This window comes from Desmodus rotundus, chromosome 2 (assembly GCF_022682495.2).
Source record: "Desmodus rotundus isolate HL8 chromosome 2, HLdesRot8A.1, whole genome shotgun sequence".
In the NCBI taxonomy this organism is placed as follows: domain Eukaryota; kingdom Metazoa; phylum Chordata; class Mammalia; order Chiroptera; family Phyllostomidae; genus Desmodus; species Desmodus rotundus.
This window is the reverse complement of record NC_071388.1, coordinates 34,643,370-34,667,937: the sequence shown is the minus strand read 5'-3', so window position 1 is coordinate 34,667,937 and position 24,568 is coordinate 34,643,370. Positions and strand designations below refer to the sequence as shown.

The following is a 24,568-nucleotide window of genomic DNA, read 5'->3' as shown; positions in this document are numbered from 1 at the left end:
TCCTCCTTTGAGGTCTCCAGAGAGAACCAACCCTGCCAACTTCTTGATTTTGGACGTCTCCACTCCAAAACTGTGAGAGAACAAATGTCTGCCTTTGTAAGCCACACAGTATGTGGCAGCAGCCCTAGGAAACCAAATAGGAAGTGTTTATATGGAGTTGTCCACCTGTAAAGAGCCCTGTAAAGATTTGATTAAAAAATTATGCTTCCACATCTAGTGCAGAGTTTAAGATTATCAAATTCAAAATGCACTTATGATTATTACTAGCAAATTTATAAACTGATGTGACTTTTAAATTATTCTTCAGTTACAGTTAGGATTCAATATTATATTAGTTTCAGGTGTACAGCATAGTGGTTAGACATTTACGTAACTTACAAAGTGATCCCCCCGATAGGTCTAGTGCCCGCCTGGCACCATACATAGTTAGGGCAGTATTATTGACTGTGTTCCCTATGCTGCCCATCTGTAGTTCTTTATCTCCTCAACTGTTTCCCCCAGTTCCCCAACCCTCCTCGCACACTAGAGTTATTTTTGAAGTTGGCCATTTCTTAAACTACTTTACCAGCATGGGGGGAGGGAGGAAAAGAGTATGTGTAAGAGAAATATTAAAGGCCAAGAGATTACCAACAAAATCTGTAATGGTAAGTAATATAGAAATGAATTAAAGCAAAGATTGTATCATAATTATTAAGCTGATAGTATATTCGATATATGAAAAACAATACATAAAGAAAATGTTATTACACTGGATAGGAGAAAGGAAAGCATTTTCTACAAAGGATTTATTTTATGGCGTAACTCTTTTTGCTGATGGCATAGGTCTTAAATGTTTTCAATTTCAACCCAAGTTTCTATAAGAAAAAAGTATTTATTCTCTGGGAAAATGGAGTTGGACAACTATAATGGTCTTTTAATCATCTGCTTCAGGAGACTATCTCTGCCTGTCAGTAAACAATGGAGCAATTGATGTTCTTTTAGAACTTTACAACCCTTTAGATCTACTTCATTTCAGAGTTTCAGCTTAAACAGTTCAGCTTTGAGATGACTTAACCACATCTGTCCAGGGCTACTAACACACATATGAAGAAAAATCACTTGTTCATGTGGTTTCTCATTTATCTTTAAACTCAAAGTAAACTAGATGTGATTTTTCTAAGAGCAAATTAGCTGTCATTTTCTACGTGATCTGGAATCCCACATAAACAGTTGCTGTTTTGTTATTTTGTTTTATCCACTCTGTTCTAAATTAATCTCCTCAAAGAAAATACAGTTGATCATCAACAAATTGTGTATCTTTGGGCAAAATACTTAGCCTCGTTAGTCCTCCATTTGTGCATTTGTGAAGTGGGAATAAGGACCTCATAGGACTGTTGTGGCATTACATTAATTAATAAGGCTAAATGTCTAGAACACATTAAGAGTTCACCAGTTTTAATTCTATCACCATGTCCCTGAATATTACACATGAAACAACTAAACTGGAAGCAATCAGAAGAGATTAGAACCCCACTACCATTTCTACCCATGTACTGATGGACTCTGCCTAGTTATGTGCTAATCTAAATGATCTATCTATGATCTTTTTAATTCAAAACCTTCTATTGTGAACTATGCCCTGTCTTTCTCTCAGGATATTATTCTAGCAGTCTACCATCTTTCTCCTATATTTTTCATTGTTCTTTTCCTTCTATATACAAACATTTATTTATTTCTTCTGACTTAGCCTACATCATCAAAAATAACCTCTATTGTTCTTGTGTTCCCATTTTTTCTACTACTTTTTATAACAAAGTTCCTTAAAAAATAGTTATATTTCTGCTCAGTGACTCCAAACCTTCTTCCATTTGATCACAGCCCCACTCCATGGGTCATGCCCACTCACCCCACGGAAGTTCAGTGGCCAGAGTTGATCACTGTATTTTATTTTGATGCATTTTCTTTATTTAGCTTCCAACAACAACAACAAATATTGATTTACTTCTCATCTCAAAATACAACACTTCCCCAGTCTCCACTCTCTTCCCTTCCCTTCTCCCAGACCTCTTCACACTGGAATGTCCCATGGCTTAGTCTTTGGTGTCTTTTTTCCCAATTTCTTTTATTCCCAGTCAGCCTCATGACTTCAAGTCTTTACCTTCTATATAACAATGACTCCCAAGTTTGTATCTCCACCTAGACCTCATTCCTGAACTTCAAACTGGCTCCTTGATATCCACAGTTGGATATCTAAGAGTCATGTGAATTTAAACACATCTAAAACTAAGCATCATCTTCCTACTGCACCTCCCAACTAAACCATTCTATCTTCTATTTTTTTCTACCTGAATTGATGGCAAATCTGTTCTTCTAGGCACTCAGTCTACTCTTAATATATGAGCCTGGATGATCTCTTTAACATAAAGTCAGATCACCTGAATCTCATCGCCTCTCTCTTTCTACATTTTCCAGGTGTGCTGCACTACTAGATGTTCCTTAAACACCCACGAAGGACTCTTGCCTTAATGCCTTTGCTCCAGCTGTCCCCAGATACCCACTTCACTTCCTTCCCAATGAGTACTGTTCTGATTATTGTATTTAAATTTACCTTCACCCTCCACACCAGCAATCCTGGACCTCTATACTCTGTTTATTTTTCATCTTACACCTTTTAAATGTGGTTGTTCATTGTCTACATCTGTCTCCATACATTAGGATGTAAGTTCTAGAAGGGCAATAATTTTTTTTGGTTTTGTTTTTCATTTGCTTCTCTGACATATTTCTGGGATCTAGAGCAGTAATAATAATATTTAATTATTTCTGGGACCTGAAATAATTAAATGTTATTTCAGGTGAAGACTACTAAACATATCATATGAAAACAAAATTCTTATGCAAATCAGTAATAAAATGCTCAATAAGTCAAGAATGGTACCAGAGACATCTAGAGATTCTTATTTTCTGTACACTTAAAATTAGGGTAAATGAAAAAAAAAAACAATTTCTTTCCATTGCAAAAATAAAAATTAACTCTGTATTAATCTCAAAATAACTATGCAAATAATAGTCAAATTACTGGGGGAATACAAAGATACACAGCTATAGGGTATCCATGAGCCAATCGATTTGTCTCTGGATTCTCTGCCTCTGTTGTACCTCCTTTTCATATTTACCATCTAATATTTGACCATTGTACCATTTGTTGACAACTCTTACAAGACAGCAAACCAGAGAAGAAAAATGAAACATGAACAAATCAAAGCTTCTCTTGATATCAGCCAGGAGACTACATTGGGCTCTTGGTCTGGACAGTAAAAAAAAAGCAAACTATTTAAAAGTATTCACTAAAATTAATACAGGGAATGTTTTCTGGAAATCAATTGCTAATATGAGCTGACCCAATTCAATTGAGGTGAGCATTAAATCTGTCTTAAATAGAGTCAAGTGATCGAATAAAAAGAATTTGCAATATATTTAAGTGTGCAAATGAAGAAAGAAAAAACAGGATAAGAGTGTGAAGAGATACAAGCTTCTAACATAGAAATTATCTACAGGGAGAAATTTAACATAATGGAAAAGTATCTAATATAAGCAAGAACTGGGAAAAATCTGACTCCACCACTTACCACCAGTAGGAAATGGGTCAAAACATTTAACTCATAACCTACTTTCTTATCTGTATAATAAGAATAGCAGTAAACTTTTCTCATAAACTTTTTGTAATAAATTATGTCTGGATAAATTCCAGTTTCTATCATATGTTATTAGCCTACTTGGCCAAGTGATGATAGTCATCTCATTTTAAGCCTCATCTTTTCTTTCAACTTTACAAAGATAAAACCCTAAAGAAACATCTAGAGAGTAATTAACATATAGCTAAAACTATCATGGGAAAAATAAAAAGCTAGTTGAAAAAGTGCAACTGGGACCTGTTTTAAATGAAAGGCAGCCTACTGGCAAAAATATGTTTTTCCTCTATTGCACAGGAAAATATAAAAATTCTAATTAAAAACTATGGCAAGGCATCTCTTGGAGGAAGATTTTCTTCCTTCTATACAGACTAAAGTGCAAAAAAATGCTTTGTTCTTTGAAAACTTCGTTGAAAGTAAGTTCTATGATGAGAAGGATCTTTGTTTCATTCATTCCTAACTCCCTCGAATAGTGCATGATTTATAATAGGCAATTAAGAAATAGTTTTGAATGAATACAGTATGCACTTGGCACAGGGGTGGGGTCCATTTGCCTCTGCAGGTGACCATATACCATTAAAAAAAGTAATAACAAGCCAGAATTTTATTAACACCTACATAAAATGCAATGTAACTATTCCTATGGTTTATGAGCCATCCCTTATAAACCCTAGAATTTTGTTGAAAAACTTCATAGTCCATATGCAATATCTATTAGTATATGAACAAAGATAAAATGCCTAATATTTTCTTGAACCAAGATATTATGTTCTTGAAGTGATCAGAATATAGACTCTTCATAATAGAGAAGGAAACAATGTTAATGTTTGGAGAAAAAATTCTACTCCTCTAATTAAAAGTCAAGCTCTAAACTTTAGTTTTGATTATTCTAAAAAGAGAACATAAAAGATAAAATTTAAATTCCTTATTATTTAGATGTGGGATGACATGAGGCAGCTATGAGCAGAACTCATTTAATATTAGCAGGGTATAATGTCTTAGAATGCTTACTATAAAACATGATAGATACGGACTGTAAATGACACCAAATAAAGTAGGGATCTATAGATTTTGTCCTGGGGCTAATTGTAAATTAGTTCAAAATTTACCAAAGGAAATAGCACAGCCTACTTCCCTCTTTGCCAACATTATCATAAAGCAGATAGGACCAACAATCCAAGGAATAATGAAAAAGAATTCTCTAATGAATCCATCCCCCTCTGAAGTTGTGTTGGAAGAAAGGTCACATTCTCACTTCCTAGCTTATCTTTTGGTGCCCTTCTCATTTTTTGATTGTTGATATTTTTGTGTATTATGCTGCATTAATGCATCCTTCAGTAGCATCTTTATTTATGACTCTGTGAATCAACATCTCTGTGATAAGAGGCGAAAGTCACTTAGCTAATTACACATACTTGAAAAGCTGCATAATAATAACCACTGCAGTATTGTCCATTAGTTGAAGGGATGTAAATTACTAGTTATTCTCATTTGAGGAAAAACAAGAGACTTTGTTTCCGTTGTTTAAAACACCCTTCTTAGTTGCCCGCATATCCACCTTCTTAAATATACTACAATTATAACCCAAACCATGGCATCAATGATAAAATAAAGGGTGAATCCCATTCTACCAGTATGCCCAAAGACTTAAGAACAAAAACAAAACAAAACAAAACAAAACAAAATTCAGTTCGATGCAAATAACTTCTGATCTGCAGTCAAGAATGTTTTTATATGAAGCTTCTTCCACACAATACTATCCCGGTAAAACAGAACAGTTCAGTCACCCCCTCCGCAAGGATCGTTGTAATGAAATCTGACTTGGTCCAGCCAGGAGATTAGAAGTGCACAGAGAGACAGGATGTACAGCACTAGAATATTCAGATGACTTCTGTGTGAAGATTGGAAATTCTACTAAGTTAGGAATAAGGTCAAAATAACACTTAGACGATTTACTGCCATAGAAAATCATAATTTTCTATGAATGATTTCCTGGATGTTCTAGAAAAATGAAGTGTGGACAAGCTACATTCAGATGCAAGCTTGCAGCTGTCAGTGTCTACATTTGCTCAATCTGGCTAGAGGCTGATTTGAAGGTTGATTTAATTGTAGCTTCTGAATCATGTTCTTCTCTATGTTTTAAAATGTTTAACATAAATATAAAAATGTTAAAGTAATTTTAAGACTGTAAATATTTAGTATAAAAATCTGCAAAATCTCATTCTCTTCTGGGAAAGTAACTGAAAAATGAAAAGACTATCTGGGAAAAAAAAACTATCACTTAATAATAAAAATTGCCCAATAGTTATGTCAAATTTACCCATACATGAGAAAGTTCATAAGGTGTTCAGAAGGAGCTAAAAATAAACAAACATAAACTAAGTCCATGACTGAATTTATCAGTTTTAAGAGGAATAGAAATCTCTGTATAAAAGAGTTCAGAGTTCAAAAGTTTACCAGTTGGGAAAGAAGCATTGTTTGGGTTCCTTACAGGCAACATAATAGCCTAAGTATCTTTTTCTCAACACACAAGCTCAAAGTAGAGATTCAAGTCCTATGGATGCTACCAGCACCAGAACACAAGGCGCCACCAATGAGCTTTGTAAATCTCATCTACTCAACTAGAACTCTCCTTCACCATCTTTCTATTCCTTGACAGCCTTTATTAAATTTCACATATTACCTAACCATTCACTTCCCAACATCAGCAAATCATCCTTAGGGAGAATATCTCGTTCTTCCTCTGAAAGCTTTTTTCCATTTTTTTGTTTCCACTTTTATACATACCTCCTTTTCTACATATTTTCTTGCCGGGTTTTCTGGCACATTCCTTGGATATTCTTTTTACTGAAAAATGAATAGAAGACTAGAAAATAACATGGCGCCCCATTACAGACCGCCGGAACATGCAACGCCACTATCTAACTTAATATGCTCCTGTTTTCACTGAGTGCGAAAGATCCCCAACGTGTTGAGCCTGCACATGCAATGGAGAGATGTTGATGCATCTTCTCAGAAGTCATTTGGTAGGAAATGGAAATTAGGAACCCATTTCTACCTAAATACACGTGCTGTGGAGGAAAGAAAACGAGTAGGCACAGGAAAAAATAAGAACAGGTACACCAACATACTTAAACAAAAACAGCAGCATGCATGCATGTAAAATATGTCTACATGCCAACAGGAAAAGCCATGCATGCTACCAGTACACATGAAGTAATATTGTTAAAACTTAGAGTAGAAAAGAAAAATATAAATATATCTCCCTGGTTTTCCTGCAGTGAACTCACCATCCTCAGTTGGGACATATATGTTTAAATATAGGCAATCTTCACTCTGGTCTTGTACATATGATGAAACCACATCCAAGTTATTAGTAAACCACACAGGAAGCATGACTTCTGGCAATCGGCCATCAATGATATTCTGGGGACACACAGGAGCAAACTGTGTGGCATTCCTGACATCTGACCAGGGAGATGGTGGTTCTGGAGGCTGAAAACGATGTTCCCCTGTTGGCGGTGCTGCATATGGAACCCCAAGAAACTGAATAACAGGCCCCAAAATTTCATTATTGAGTTCTTTCTTAATCCCTCTTATCTTGCCAAAGTTGGTAGTCACCAGTGGATCTGCATCATCCAGTTTTTGGGAGATCACCTGGGCAGCCTGGAGCAAACATCCCAACACACAGAGAGTCAATGAGGCACCCGACCTCCGGTGTGCCAAGCATGCCATCACTGCTCTCCAAACATAATTTGGCCACGTGTATCTGGGTAATGCCATGGTCCCACATTAGTTGTCCAGTTGTCTGGTTACAGTGAGGCCAAGTATTTGTATCCACTTGAGAGAGACCTTATAATGGCAGAATACACCTCCTTTTCTAAAGGCGAGCTTGTCGAGAAAAGCTCAGAAAGCTCTTCTTGCAGCCAGTATCTCCCATTGATTTCACATGTATTGAAGTAGCATCTTCAATCATCACTACTTATCAGACCATATCCTATTGACCATTCTGTATTCCATAGTAGCAACGCAGTGAAAGTGGCCATTGACTGTGGATTTCCCTCTTATAAATCAAATCCAGTTAGCTGCAGGTCCATATCCTAGAGAAAATGAAAATAAATCATTAGTACAGACAAGCTAAAATAGACGGAGTGATAACTAGCTGTTTTACAAGCTGCGGGACACATCCATAGTGGCCAGAGTCAAGTAAGTTAAATACTACTATAGGAAAATTAGGGTTTGACATGACATGACAAGTGAAATACCTATTAGACTGAGAAACTTCTCTGCCAACTTTATACACTTTTAAGTGGAAGCAGGCCTTGTCAGAAATACAGTTTCAAGAGCATTTCATAGTACAGCATTTTTAAAAGTTATGTGTGAAATTTCCCCTTTGTTGATAGCCTTCAATCACTTCAACAAGCACACAATTATCAGCAAACATGCTCAAAATTAGAATTCGATAGCATAAAATCTTTTTTAAAATATTGATAGAGAATTAGCACAACATAAACATAATCTTCAAGAATGATTAAAGAACAAACAAAAAGTGGTCCCCAATCCTGTGCTATGCAGAAAAAACAAACTAAGTTATAAAACAAAACTACTACTAGATGAACTATGATCATTTAAATACAATTACCTAATAAGGTAAACCTCCTTGCTAGTTCTCAAAAGTCTGTATATAATCATTAGCTACAGGCCCCTCACATTAAATTAAGGTTCAAAAATTTAACACACAAAGCAGCTTTAGACACAATTTGAAAAGGAGACAAAGGTTGGCATCATTTTTTGTATGCAGTTTTGTAACCATCTAGCAATACAGATTAGATATTAGTAAATTTGCAATGTGAAAATTAATTTCTAAGTCAAAGTCAATGTATTTTAAATTACAAATTTTGTTCTCACTATTTGTTGGAAATCAGAGAAAGAATACAAAAAAAAAGGCTGCTCAGTAATTTAAAAGAACAATCATATGTAATCATGGCATCTTGCATATTAACACTGATCAAACATCTAACACTGTTTACCCAGCTCATCTTAAAATGCATCAGAATAAAATGTAACATTGAATGCAGTGCAATTCACAGTGTAATGTTACATTAACTGCAAAATAGCATACAACTCAACAAATCTGTCTTTTCTTATTCAAGCAACCTTTTAAAGTGCTTGCTTTGAAAATAATAGTGTTGATATGTATGACAGATGCTTCTGTCATATTATGGAAAGATGCCTGAAGATGTGCTGGGCTGGCAGTGAGGCTGCCCTGACTGTGTTATTGAAAAGGTGATTGTAAAAACGGGAGAGGGCAGCAAGAGATTTGGTTCAGGCCCAGTGTTCCTTCAGCTCTGAACAATCCATCACAGAAGGCAATAAGGAGATAAATGTCTTTCTTCAAAGATACTTCAGTGTTAATTCGCATACCTTTGCTGTGAAAGCACATTATCATACAAAAGAGAGGCTTAGACCTATCCCATTCCTGTCCTAGAATTCACGTATTGAGGATTTAGCTACACAAACCCATTTCTGTCTGGAGTGTATTATGCTTATTCTTGTGCAGAATCCGGGTGGGTCACAGCATGGCTGAGTCTTTCCTGGTGACACCATGGTGTTAAAAAGCACACTTTTTGTACCAAAAATAAGGAACCTGTGGGGAGGCCTTAAAAGTCTCCATCAGCCTAGTTTTCAAGTAAAACAATTTCTAAAAGTTATTCTTTACATACTTCTTAGTTCATTATTATTTCACTTGTTCAGTTATTAACAAAAGGACACTTCTTTTTGTATTTACGAATCCTTACCTGTGTTAAAAATAAAGGGGATCCTGCTTCCCACTGAGGTTCCACTTACCACAGACTGTGAAGGATACAAATTCTGTATGCCATGGAGAATTTTCAAATTCTAATAATGTTTAGTGTCTGAGGTTACAAAAATGTCCCATTTTTTTCAAAAGCTTAATGTATGGAGAACAATATTGACCCCAAAGATCTTTCAGAAGTTGCTGTTATAATAACAGTCATCCAAGTCTAATACGAAAATATAGCTTGTTTAAATAACTGAAATTTAAAATATACATAGATATATTTTTCCTACTTATTGGCCCTTCCTCAGTACATGTCAAACCCCTAGTTTTATGCATTTACCTCTCATTTACAACAACCTTATTATGTAAGTCCAACATTATCTCCTTTTCACTCATGAGGAGCTGAGAGTGAACGAGGTTAAATACCTTGGCCGAGGTCTCTCGGCTGATTAGCTGATCAATAGCAGATCCAGGAGCGCAGTGACATCTGATTTAAAGGCCGTCCTCTTGATCATTGTACATGATATAGTCTTTAACTCTGCAATTAGCACTTGAAAAAATGGTCCTAGTGCATTGAAAATTGAATTGTAAGAGTATTTTAAGTTCCTTCAGTAGATAGAGTCTACGTAAATACTCTGACAATTTTATCAAAACAGAAATTTTACATGGCCTACCCTGCTCTTAATGAAAGTTTAGATTTTATTCTGTTACATTTTTTACCTTTTCAATTTTATATTGAATGCAGTGATTGGCTGTTTCTGTTAAAATAATGGGTAACCAAAAAAAATCTCTATTACCTAACAGCCTAAATGTCCACTAATAGATATTGATAAATGAATTATGATATATTCACAAATTGGAATTCTGTACTTCGATGAAAATAAGGGACCTCAACCTAAATATTTCAAAATAGACAAATATCAAAAATTTTGAATAAAGTAAGTTGCTGAAGACTTGATGCAGTAAAATGCTATTAAATAAAGCTTAAAATATGTAAAATAATACCATATATTATTCACAGATACATAAATATGTATTAACAAGACATTTGTCATCCCTGGGTAAGGAGGAAAGAGAATGAAATTAGGTCTAGCTAATAATTAATTAATTCACACAATTGATTAATTAATTGAAACCTAAGATGGATAATCTGTGGTGAAGCCTTTAAAACCAGCAATTAATTAAATTTTACATATCTTAGCATTTCCTAGTGTTAGGTAATAACACACACACATTCACACCTTCGTTATGGGATTCTTTGTATTTTCCTGTATGTTTGAAATGTTTTGTAATAAGTATATGAAAATAATGAGGTCAGAAAAGTCTTACTCAGCAGACCAGGCAAGTAGATGAGCCTATTAATCAACAAGGGACTAACTTCATCTGACTTTGAAGTTCGTGGAGATGCTGGCTCACAAATTCCTCCATTATGTCTCCCTTTGGGCTAAAGCATGTGTTACCGCACTGAGAGAAGTAAAATTAAAAAATAAATAACACTTAAAAAGACATAAATGGGAATATATTATCTCTCTTGTATTAATTCATCAAAATAACTAGTTTTATCAGCTAGTTTGTTCCAGAGTGACCCAGACCAAAGAGATGACTATAGAGTAGAGAGAACTGTCTGGGATATTAGATAATCACAGTGGGTGGGCCACATGCATCAATCTTACATTCAATCAACAAACATTTGCTAGCTGTCTACAAAATGCAGGCTATTGTGCTAAATGTTATGAAAATTTAAAGACAAGTACAATCCAGTCATTGCTTCTAAATAGCTACAATATTGTAAAGGGATAAGTAACATAAAAAATGGCATTAATGCAGGTTGGAAGGTGACATGTGTTCAGTAAATACATGAGGAATGCGGGAGGTGGCACCCAGAAGGACGTCTCTGACTTCTAACTTTACATAGCTTTTTATGTGTTGTCTTTTTAATGTCACCTGTTTATTTTCTCCCTTGCTTTGTTTTTGTTCTATTGTTGAACTCAACTCACCCCACCACCACTTCCACTGAATTTCTAATCCAAGGGCAAGGACTTCATGTTGTTGTATTTTGTAAAATAATATCTTTATACCCATCATAAAATCCATGTGAAAGTCCCGTACACAGTGCAGGCACAGGTAAATCTCAGCTGACCTGGATTGACTGCATGCTTACCGCCGAGCTACATAGAGCCTGGCCAATACAATGGGTTGACCTGTGCACCATAGCTATGTTCTATAAAGCCACCGCAAACACTAAATTGGGGAACACTGATCCATTGTCCCTAGGGAAATGCACACACAAGCTCACACACACAGAGCCAAACATACACATACACACACATATTAGATATAGTTATAAATTATAATCTTAAATTCTAAAAAGAATTTGTTAGGATATTCTATTGCATTTACTTCACGAAAGAGAAAGCAAGGTTCTGCTGTGCTGACTGACTTGTCCGAGGACACCTCAGCAACAGGGGCCCAAGCTGGGACTCCAACCCCCTCCAACTGACCAAGAGCTAGAGTTTCGAGCACTACCCTGCTGCCTCTCTACCACCCTCTCGTATGGGAGCCGGAACAAGAGGGCAAACAGAGCATCGCCTTGTTCAACATCAGCTGGAAACGTGCTCCAAGGGCAACTCAAATTTTGTACAACTTTGCTCATGCCTATGAATGACTGTGAAAGAACCCTAAGTATTATTTGGGGTTACATATACATTTTAGTGACAAGGCAAATTTGCGAATAGAGATCCAGGAATAATAAAGACTGACTGTATTAACTAAAGTTAAATAATAATGTTTACCTATGAGTTTAGTTTTGAATTCAGAACATAACAGCCTGCCAACAGTGTTTAGTAATAATATTTTATTTAAGAATTATGTTCAGTAATAATAATGTAATAATACTTGAATGTAATCATAGTTGATTTCAGTGGAGTATGGTGATTTTCAATGGCCAAGTCTAGCCATGTAAGTGGATGTGCCTATGCAACCAGCTCACTGTAAGAAAACCTGACAAGCAAGAGATGTTGGGCTTTTTCTACCAATATGTTCCACACGCACACTGGTGGAGGTTCAGACCTGAAGACAGAGAGTACCCCGTGTGACCCAGCAGTGCGAGAACAAAGGAGGCTGAGTCTGAGGTTTCTAGACCCCGCTCAACACATACCCTACTCCTGCTGTTGCTCTATTGTATTCTTTGCCTGTAATGAAGCTGTCCAATGAGCATAAACTATTTGAGTCCCGTGAGTCCTTTCAGTAACTGAATACTTCAAGTATAGAAACTACTTAAAATGGGATGAACAGCAAAGGAATGTAATTGCACAAAAGGTCGCTAGGCTTTAAGAGACAGGTCTACCTTGAACTAGTAGATCAGGAAAGTTCACAAATCGGAGGAAATTTCAGCTGGGCCTCAAAGAATGAATAGGATTGGAACAAACATTGAAGGTCATAGAGGAGATCCCAGGCAAAGGGCACATTCTAGAAACAGTAGAAAGGATATATAGTGGATACTGTGGCACTCAACCTCCCTGGAATGAGCTCACATTCAAAGGACTGGTCCGTGACAGTGTAGAAAGCCATGGCCTTCTTGCCTCAAAGCAGACCAACTCAGAAGGGCCATTCTGGCCCCAAGGCTCCCTCTGGAAAGGGGCAGGGGGAGGGCTTGGTTGAGATTCTCTCACTCCCTTCCAATATTTTGTCCAATGACATGCCCCAATAAACTTTCTGCAGGCAAACTTACATCCCAGAGCCTTTATATTTTCCCTAAGAAATCTAACCTACCAACGGAAAAGGAAAGAAGCCACATGTGAGGAGGGTACAGTTTAGTTTGGCAAGAATACAGAGTAAATGAGGTTGAGCATTGAATGAGACAGGAAAGGCAGGTTACAGCCAAATCAAGCAATCCCTTCATTAAAAGGCTAAAGAGTCTGGATTTTATTCACTGGATGATGAAAAGCCATTACATACTCCTAGCAGGGGAAGAGTATTATAAATTAATTCACAAGAAAATTAAACTAGCAGTACTGTGGAGCAGGGATCTCCAAAGCAGTGTGCTCATATGCCACCAGAAGACGGCCAGATGGGAAAAGAGGAGGAAATCACTGAAGTTCTATGTATCATAATATTTTACATAAAGCAAAAAGAGAAAGAAATTAAGCCTTGCTAATGTGAATACATGGTTTAATACCAGTGCCTTCATATGGCTGTGTGATGCATATGGCACTAGAGATGCTCTTGGGAAGGTACGAAACTCTGTAATGAGGTAGGTTTGCCAGCAGTGGCACTTTATTGTTGTTAGGGTTCTTTTTCAATGCGTGGTGATGTATTAGAGTTTACATCATTGGATAGGTGGATTTATACATTTACATCCATCATGTTTTAATTAAAGTAACCTTCACAAAACAGACTACCGGATTGTTTTTTTCCCACAAGATAAATGTAGATTAAAGGAGATACTAGTAATATAATCATAAGAACAAGAAACAAGGAGAAATGAAACTTCTACTTTTAGTACAAGCTCTTCTTCAGCTACATGGCAAGATTAAAACAAAGACTATATAATCATATATAATAATGTGAGACAATAATATTTGAAAGTGTCAGGAGAGACTGGGGTTTACTGCATTGGCAAGAGAGCTGAAGGGACAGCCCCAGAGACCCCTGAGCTGACTTCCTCTCCCACACCACAGATGCCATCTTTTCTGGGTGGAACACTGTCCTCCATAGGATATCAGTCTGGGGAACAGCAATAGCCCCATTGTCTGGACACCCTGTAGCCTGACCCTGAGGAGCATCCTGCCCAGGAGTCAGCTGCCTGGGCCACGGTGTAGAGTTCTGGGGACACTCAGGGGGTGCCAGTAACTGAGTGGTGAGACTTTTGGGCAGGAGCCATTCCCCCCACCTCCCTGTGAATGTGACTGATTCCTCCTTCTCAGTGAAGATTCGCTAGCCCTACTCTCCAAGCTCCTGTGGGCACCACCCTTTGCACCCCTGGTGGCTCAGCCCTGTCGAAGTCTGGGTAGACTCTAGGACAGACTGAGTTGTGCAGCTCTGGAGTGAGGGCCACTCCCCCCACCTTCCCCCAAGACTGAATGGTACCTACCCCTCAGGGGAGATCCACTCGCCTCATTCACCCCACTCCTGGCCCAGCCCTGCTGAAATCAGGCTCCAGGTAGAATCTGGGACAGACTGAATTGTGTGACCCTAGGATGGGGGACATTTTGCCCTCACATGCCTGACAGGGGCAAAGTACTCCCTTCACTGGCAAAATCTTGATCTACTTGGGCCTAATAATCTCTGCTGGCCTCACCCCGATGACTCCTCAAGACCCTGCCCAATAGGTGGCAGCTTTAGTTGGTACACCCTGGGATATTAGCTGAGAGGCCTCAGACCCAGCACTGTCACTGAGTTTGAACCTATACAGAGCTGGTGAACACCAGTCACCTCTATCTTGTGCCTCACTGAGAAAGTACCTCCTGCAACTCAGGTACCACCAGAGGCTCCTTCAGTGACTGAGCTTAAAGGCAGCCAACAAGTGGAGGCAGGCAGAGACTAATATTGTGGTGCCTTGGGACTTTTTCTGACCTGACCCGGGGCCCAGTGTTGGTAAAAGCTGCCTTTGGTGCACAAATTGGTCCTTCCAATGCACATTCAGGCCCAGCAGAGACAGCCACAAACTGTGGATCACTTTGTAGCTCCAAAAAGTTTGCCCAGGGCCAGTTATAGGCATTGTCTGACATTGACCTACATCAGAGCCCCTCCCAAGAGGCCTCCAGAACCAACACACCCAGTGGCCAGCTTCAGACAACATCAGAAGACGATCCAATTAGCTTCACAAGTGGCATATCCAAAGGGAGATCTCATCAGGCACAAAACCCTGCTGAGACAAATTCTATATCATGTGTTCAGCACCTGCACAGCAGTTCATATACTGTGGTCAGGGTTGATCCTCACAGTCAGACATTCTGAGAGTCAGTCCCACACATAAATGGGCCAACAGAAATCAGGACTCAATAACAGTAGGAGGGTCCACATAACCCACACAGCAGACACTCTTGGAGCACCCAGCTCAGGTGATCAAGGAGACTGTGCCACAAGTCCCACATCAAACCTACTACATAAGGCCACTCTACAAAGACTGAGAGGCATAGAAGATCTACCTAGGACACAGAAACAAATACAAAGAGGCAGCCAAAATGGGGAGACAAAGAAATATACCCCAAGTGAAGAACAGGAGAAATCCCCAGAAAAAGAGATAAATGAAATGGAGGCAAACAATTTTTCAGATTTGAGTTCAAATGAAGATTATAAAGATGCTCAAGGAACTTAGTGAGAGCAACACCACCATGAAAAAGGACATAGAAACCATGAAAAAAAGTCATAAATGAACAATGCAGTATCTGAAATGAAGAACACACTATAAGAATAAACAGTGGGTGGGATGAGGCAAAGGATCGAATTAGTGATTTGGAAGACAAGGTAGGAAAAAAACACCCAATCAGAGCAGCAAAAAGAAAAAAAGAATTTTAAAAAGTCAAGGTAGTTTAAGGGACCTTTGGGACAACATGAAGTGCAAAAACATCCTCATCATAGGGGTACCAGTAGGAGAAGAGAGAGAGCAAGGGATTCAGAACCTATTTGAAGAAAAATGCTGGCTGACATTTTGCTTTGCTCCCTAGTGAAACTAATTCAATGAGTTCATATGCTCCATTTGAAGGCTGAAGAGAGTAGAACACAAAGGACACCAACAGAAAGGAAGTAAAAAGAGTGCTGATCTGCTTAGTGGGGTTAATTAATAGGCATAATCTGAAGCAGCGCCAAACAGTGTGGTATCGAGACTCTGCCCAGCAACATTCCATAATCTGAAGCAGAGAGTAAATGGTGGAAGTTAGAAGTGTGAATAACCAAGGCAAGAATAGGAGAATTTCGAGAGCAAAGGTCACGAGAAATGGTGATTATAGTGTGAAATATAGTAACTAAGTTTGGGTAGGAAGGTATGTGGTACCAAAATGGTACAAGGAGAAAAAAATAAGAAACAATCAGAAGCTAGGATTACAAAGGGGCTCCTCTGAGATGGAAATATCCAAGTTCCAGACTTTGATTATGTAGACGCTCAGAGGATACCACGGCCCACATTGTGTCCACACTAACCTGCAGCTATTGAGAACGAATGTGGTGACAAATATATTCTGCCATGACCATTATTAATTAATAACTTGATTAATGGCTAGCACCAACTGAGCACAGACTAGAGCCAAACAGTGAGCTAACGGTATCATCTCATTTGTTTCTAAATACCATAAAGTAGAGACCATTATCCTCTCAGTGTAACAGAGCATTAAACTGAAGGTCTGAGACACAAAGCCACTGAAATACTTTTCAATGAAAAAGAACACGGTTTTGTGAATGTAGTGAATTCCAACAAATAGAGATAAGGCAGCAGAATTAATAGACGTTATAGAAAAGCCCTGCCTCCTTCTCAATCTTGTCCAGAGCTTCCTCCTAGGATGAAAGGTAGGCAAGTCTCAAGTTTCTCAGTTGCATCCTATTCCCTCTTGTGCTGCAGAAACTGTAAGCAATTCTGCTTTTCTTTTTCTCTTTGGGCTACTTCTACTCTAAATGGACCTTTGCAATCATGTAAGAAAATGAGAAAATAGAATGTTAAGGAGAAAAGGCAAACCAAAATTTGACAGTAATAGAAGAAAAAAATTTACCAACTAAATATTTTGAGGAATACTAGGAAAAAATCATGAATGCTGGCAGAGGCTATCATTGGTGGCAATCTATCTTTGTGGAATAAACGATCCTAATGGAAGGCACACACACAGCACTGGGGGTAGTGGGCAGTAAATTGGGCCCAACTTGTTTACCAAGACCTTCCTTCCTGGAAAATACTCTCCCTCAAATCAGTTTTTTACCTGGAGGGACCCCAGATAGCATCCCGCAAGGCCTGACTCAAAGGTCAGTACTTCCTTCCCAGATTCTCCCAGCCGCAAAGAAAATCCCTTCCCTCAACTCTGGCAACTGAACAGTTGGTAGTTTTAGTCACAATAACTTAAAAGTCAGCTTCCCTCTTCATCCTTACATTATTTAGTGTGAATTACTGGCGAGGACAACATGAACAAAGTAGGAACAGTGCTGCTTCTCATGGAGACTACAGTTCAGTGGGGTAGATAAAATGTATGTGAATCAATTACACAGATGACTATCCAGTCATAATATTTTGCCAAAAACGATAATGCAGGGAGCTCGAAGAGGAGATTTAATGAATCTAGAGTGGGAAGGTGATCTTGAAGAAGTGATCTGTACACTGGGTTCCGAAAGATGAGTATGAGCTGGCAGGGAAGGACCAGAGGACAGAATGGGTCAGACAGAGACAAGAAAAGCCCTGAATGCTGTGAAGCCAGGGGTTTTCCAACACACGGAGATCAGTGTGACTTCATAGGAGTGTGGGGCAACAGGCTGGAAAGGATGTGACAATTCAAAAAATTCTAGGCCATTTTAGGTATGTGAGATCATAACCCAAGTATGAGAAGAATTATAATAATAAAAAAAGAACATGATCAGATTAGCCTTACTATTCGAAAATAGAAGCTATCACTTTGAATTGTTGACTTTTAGTAACTAACCTGAGAACAACTCATTACAGTGTAGGTCATCAGAAAACATTTCTTAAATGAATAACCCTTTCATTCATTATATTGCTTTTTGTCTATTAACCCTACTTTCAGATTTTTAAAACTCTATTTGTGGGGATTGATCTCTGGGATGGCATTAACTTAACTGGAGCTAGACAGGAGGGGTGGTTGCACAGAGAAGATGCGGAAGCAGATGAAAGGGCACCAATAATCCTTCACGCAGGGGAGTGCGTGGATGACCATAGAGACTAGTAGCTAATTCCACTATTGTTTGCCAAAAAATAGGATTCTGAGATGACATCACAGCTCTTCTGACAACACAAAGCAACACAAAGAAAAGAGGTCCAAGTGAGAGAGCCTTTCCTACTACATTCCACAACTGCATGTCTGCTGTAACCACCATTACAACCACTGCGTAAATATTAGAGAGGGTCTTGTTTGTTTTGTTTTCAAGAAACAGCTGAAACAAGCCATTTAACATTTAACTATATAAAATAAGTTTTAATTTCTGTTCACTCTGAACCAACTCTCAGATAGAATCTCCAAATATTGTTAAATCTAGAATCTACTTAGAAGTCTTGCCTTCCGAAGGATGAAGAGGATGGAGTTGGGTGAGGGGCCGGAATCAGTAAGACAACATGTTGAATTTTTTTTAATGTATAGGCAACAATTTTAATGTATATGTAAAATACTGCAGGACACATTTTGAAGACCAACTGGCAGCCCTGTGATCCTCCAGAAGAAAATGAATAATCACTCAAAAGCTCAGGAGAGACAGCCGGGTAGAGCTGATTACTTCCCTTGATATTAAATTGATGCTTTGGTCTGAAAAGGGCCACCTTTGAGTCACAAGTCGTTGCTTCCAGAAGCAACTTAATTATGCCTGCCAGTGTCTTTACAGAGAAGATAGCACAACCTAACAGAAGTGCTACGTATCAATTCACTACTTAAGCTTATTTTTTGTTCCTAGTGAGTTGCTGTGCCTGGGAATAGTGGAGAATTGCCATTCTTAGGGCACGGCTTAATTAAAGTCCTCTTATAAAAAAAAAAAATCCCTTGCTGCCAGACAATAGCTACAACTTTGGCAGAGACAGAGTTAAGTTTCTCAGTATGGCCCTGTGCCAGAGTGTGTCCCTTTTGACCCGTTGGAGGACGATTAGCAGAGACAGGGTAGTTAAACTTTTGTGCACAGTCACTCCCAGGCTACAGGGGGAACTGGCAAATGCTCTAGTGAACACTGCTTAGGAAGTAACTATCTACTAGAAATTGGACTAAGACCACCAGCTCCTTTCATATAAGGCACCAACAAAAACAATGGCTTCCTGTCACTCCTGACCTGTCTTAGAGCTCAACCAGTTCCCCAAAGGAGAGAGAATATTACACTAGTAATCTTCTTCAGATAGCCACCTCTTTGATTTCTCTTCATATTACAGTTCTACTAGTATAATATTAACACGATTCAAAACAATGTTCTATTCGTGGGCCACTTGGGTAACAGAACACCAATAAATAGATATTCACAAGAATTTAATATACACATAGAATAGAAGTTGCTAAATAAATATACCATTTAAGTAAAATCAAATAATAGGGAGCTTGGAATTACAGTGTTTTAAAAAAATGAAAAAAGTCTTAAATAATGACCAAAACACTAAACGTCATTATATTTTAGATCTTATTGTCCAAGTTCTAAGTGAATGAAATAATTTTTAGTGCTTCCAAGGTTCCTTGAGATATCACATTTTCTTCAAGGCAGAAAATAACTCTAATGTACATTTTGGTAAATTATAACCAGAAATAATCCTATTGCACTTGTAAGTCTTGATAAACATAATCTACCAAAATAAGGTAAATAAAGTATATGCAAAATTTCAATTATTATTTGTCTGATTAAAATTCAATCTTTTAAATATATTCCTCTTTTACTTTTCAAATTTTGCACAGAACTTCAAAGTATCTATCAATTCAAATAAGAAATAATTTATTTAGGAAAAAATAAAAAGTGAAAATGAAGAGACCAATTATTCATCAAAAGAGTGACATGCAAGGCTAAAGCCAAATCTCTTTATTCATTTAACGAGCATTCGTTGCTCTCCAGGAATGGGCTAGGTGCTGTTCTAAGTGCTGACAAGAAACACAGGTTTGAAAAAACAGAAATCCCCGCCACCATGGAAGTTATGTAGACTGCTACTACAATATTGTTTCATTATGTAAAATATTTTATCTTTGTATAATCACTAAATCCTCAGATGTTATTACTAACAACCCCAGCTCTAAGTAATAGGAACCTTTGGTATCAATCTCACGGTACACGTACACTTACCATAGTTAAAGAGATAATGAAACTCATGACTTTTTTTTTACCCATAAGAAAAAGGATAGATAACATTGTCACTTATGTGTAAAGTTTTGGACAGCTAAGTAATACAAATTTAAATTAAAAATGACAGATGCACTTCCTTGAAACATAATGGTTACTGAAGTGAATCTTTATTCCCTCTGGTGTTATGGTTAACCATTAAATTGCTCAAAAATCACTTTCAGGGACACATTTTGTGATAACTGTTGTTCAATGACATAAGCAGTAATCACTGTCAGTTCTGTCATAAGAGAAGTGCTTGTCCCATGGGGAAAGCTTATACTAGTGATAATCCCCAGTTGGTTTTTATCAAATCAATGTTCATTAATTTCATATGTGACCTTGTTGACTTTTCAAGCATAGTGAATATTCCATATGACAGTACAAAAGTACTCACCCTAACTTTTTAGAAAAACATTTTCCAAACAAACATTTTGAATTCATTTTGAAATATTACAATTAACTTCTTTTTTCCCTAAAGACTCAATATTCATTGGGTTTGTCAAGTAGAAAATACCTCTGCTACACATAAGTGATGCCAAACATCTATATAAACAATAAATTGTACATCAGTTGGATGTATCCAAAAAGGTAGTTGTTGAAAAACATATCTAAGACACCAAACTGTTACTGGACTTCTCCACTCTTTCCAGAACTTACCTATTTACTTAGATACAGACAACATGTAAGAAAACCACATTCGAAGAAAATACTTGCTTGATATTCTACCTCCTCCTTAACTTCTGCACCCCCCCCAACACATTGCAACTACCAAATAAATAAATAAGCAAGCAAGAAAATAAGTAAAACTACTTAATTTCTAGATTATGCCAAAAAATTAAAAGAGTTATTGCTGCAGGTACATGGATACGGGATACATAAGCAGGTTTCCGATCGAAACGCCCACTTCACAGCACACCCAAAGGGATGCCAAGCGTCCCCCAGGCGGCTCTAAGTGCAGGTACGGCTAGTTTTAGAAGAGCAGGCTACAGAAAAAGAAGAGGTTACTCTGTGGCCTGTCTCAAAGAAAAAAGTTTATGTACAAAAGGTATGGCTACACATATAGTTGAAATAATAAAAATTGCTTCAGAGGTGAAAAAGGTGAAAACACTGTTTTATATATATATATATAAATAACAGAATATATATATTTTTCTATCTTATAGGTCATGCCCAAGCTCATCATCACCTGAGGCGCATGTCCTAAGGTGTCAACTGCACTGAGTAGATCCGAGTCCCAGCCTGAAACTTTGTTTCCTGTGATACATCACTGTGGTTTCTGATTTTACATCTGTAGCAGTAACTTAAATTGAATTTGTTCCAAAATGAATTTCATGCTCAACTTGTTTTTCTTAATTAAACTTCCTTTAGCTGTCCCTAATATGTGTATTATTAAAACTCATTAGCCCCATTCACGCTTGCCTGTCAATTTTTGGCTACACACTCATATATTGAAGTGCTCTATTGCTATACATAGGAAGAACATTAAATACTAAATACGGGGACTGGAACGTTTTATGAGTGTGAGAATGGCGAGCGCCGCGAGGCCCACGAGGTTTCACACGAAAGAGGCGTTACCGCGACACCAGCACGCGGCACGTCTCGGATCTACACAGTCTGCAGCAAGGGCAGCGGCAGAGTGCTTCGCCGTTGACGACACTTCTCTTACATGCAACGGAAATAGGCAAAGAATAGTTATACTGACTGTTATAAAAAAGAATTCATGTTAAATCCCCTCAAAAGTTTAATGTCTAATCATTTCAAATGCCTGGAGTGTTTTACTAGTTTTCTCTGACTTCAGTTAAGCTTAGAGCTGGCAGTCTTTTTCTTTCACACAGTTTTGTTACCAAATGGGTATCGTTTTTTTGGGGGGTGGGGAGAATTCTGAAGGCAGAACACTCTTCTAAAAAATAGTAAAGAATGTTGCTATCCCACAAGATTAAGTGGTTGGCTACCTCAAAATATTTCAAGTTATCTTTTAAAATGTATTAAAATGACACTTTAGATTAATTATGAGTGTTCACTACTTTTTTTAAAGTATTTATGTACTTTGCACATTTGAGATACTAAAAATTGCAATTTCAAATTAACTGAAAGATTTTTTTTTACATTTTCAATAAAGCCAAGATTTGCATGTGGGGATGTCATTCGTTAAATTTCTAAAAATCATTTAAAAAGGATTGCCCTTTTCATTTTGCTTTCAGTTGAGTGTGCAGTAATTTAATTTTAAAAATGTAGAATAACATTTAACTACATTTATTCATCTCAAAAATGAAAGGAAGCTGCAGTAAATGTGTTATCTCCCCCTGAATGTTAGGCCTCTTAGAACACATGGGAGGTTTCTGGGGCACAGGTGCAACTGTCAAGCAAAGCTCCAGCAAATGCAACATCAATCTCTCAAGTTTGGGGAATACGATGCGATTTCTTGTCACATACACTAGAAACTGTATTTGATTTTTAGGGCTAATTGAAAGCTTCTATCCCTTTACCTCAAACTACTACATTCTGTGTTACTCTGTAGCAAAATTGGAACTGGCAAAAACCACCATATTCTTCTTGATAATCATTACCAAAAATATGTATTTGGATATATAGTAGAGCAAAATGTAATTTTCTAAGTGAACTTTTCAAGTTTTTCAGTAGTTCCAGGAGTCATCCATTTTTTTATGGAGAACATTTATTTAACTGGGTACCTTCCCCTCACTTACTGGCTAGTTTTAAAAATTGTTGTGGTGTGGAGTTTTCTTTATTCCCATTGTTATCGACCTTTCAAAGTGAATTTACTACCTACAAAGTTACCAGAGTTTTGTGTAGGACCTGCTTGTAGAAACCGAAGAGTAGGCCAATGTTTCCCCTTTAGCATTCTCTCTGCTGAGAGAGTAAAATGAGGGAGTAGAAAGTACTGATTATTCTTGACAGAGAAAAATATTCTTCAGACAAGACAAAGGCACATTAAGCAGAGTTTTCTTCTTTAACACTATGGAACATGCCCTGACCACTGGCTCAAAGATTGCAAAATATGCAAATTAACTTTTAAAAGAACCTCCTTTTTTCATGTTTAATATTCTTCACCTACATTTATATCAACATTATATCTTTGGTCCTAAAATGAAAAATCCCAGCCCACCTCCTATTCATCTTCACTATTTATTTAATATCATCACTTATTACGTTATTTACTAGCTATCTTCTATTGCTAATTTAATTTCTTTAAGGTGTTAAATTTTATTGGACTGTTGTAGCTAGGATCAGTGGCTAGAATCTACCAACACACAGAACATCCATTCTTCTAGTCCACGCTGCACTTGAACCATGTGACTTAGATCTGTAAAATAAAAGGCAGACCTAGCCTCCCAGATATCTCCTTAAAACTCACAGTTGGGCTTATAGAAACCACTTCTTGCTATTTCTATCATTTTGAGACAAGCTTGCACAAAGTCTGCAGAAATAAAAATGATCTTTTCTACTGCAGGACTCTTGGGAGACCAGAGTTTTATATTTTGCTATTTCATCTTAAAAATAAAAACAGAGAAATAGCATGTGTTTGTTTCAAAATTGAGATTTAAGAAGCACATATGCACACACAAGGCCGGGAAGAAAGTTTGGTGAGGCTCCTCGTTTCACAGCAGAATGTCTGATGCGTCTTGAATGCCTGAAGTAAGTGCTGGGGGAATGGGTGCTTCGAATGACATTGAGGAGTTGCCTTTCAGGGAGTTCACAAAGCTTAAAGAGGCTTTAGTGCTAACACCAGAGAGGCATCTACACACATTTCATAAGCTGTAAACAGAAACCCCTGAAAAAATTTGATGCTTTTCTTCAAAAGATTAAGATGTACACAATACATTATTTTATAGTTTAATGACTATCTCCATTTTATTCTAATGCATTTGAATTTCTGATGGTTTAAAATTTAATGATTTGGCCTTCGATTTAGAGAGCTGACTAAAATGTTGATGCTGACATGTCAGAAGGATGGGGGTGTTCATAAACCTATTAACATATCTATATATCTATGTACATACTCGAAATGAATCAGTTCTTCATATGTCATTGTTCTGAACCTGTGTGGCTTCCAAAATTGGTTCAGAATAATATGCTTTTCTGGATTCCAAAG

At 37.5% G+C, this 24,568-nt stretch overlaps 1 protein-coding gene across 2 annotated transcripts in view; it reads right to left on the bottom strand.

Annotated features, from left to right (window-relative positions):
- Nucleotides 1-24,568, bottom strand: part of NLGN1 (neuroligin 1) — a 762,989-nt gene that overhangs the window by 604,652 nt on the left and 133,769 nt on the right. The window contains exons 2-3 of one of the 2 annotated variants that reach the window (XM_053919373.1): nt 6,959-7,768; nt 6,456-6,515 (exon numbers count right to left, since the gene is read on the bottom strand). In XM_053919373.1, the coding sequence (XP_053775348.1) occupies nt 6,456-6,515; nt 6,959-7,451 (553 nt within the window). In that variant the 5' untranslated portion in view covers nt 7,452-7,768. The remainder of the gene's footprint in view (nt 1-6,455; nt 6,516-6,958; nt 7,769-24,568) is intronic. The other variant, XM_053919372.1, reaches the window with a different exon arrangement.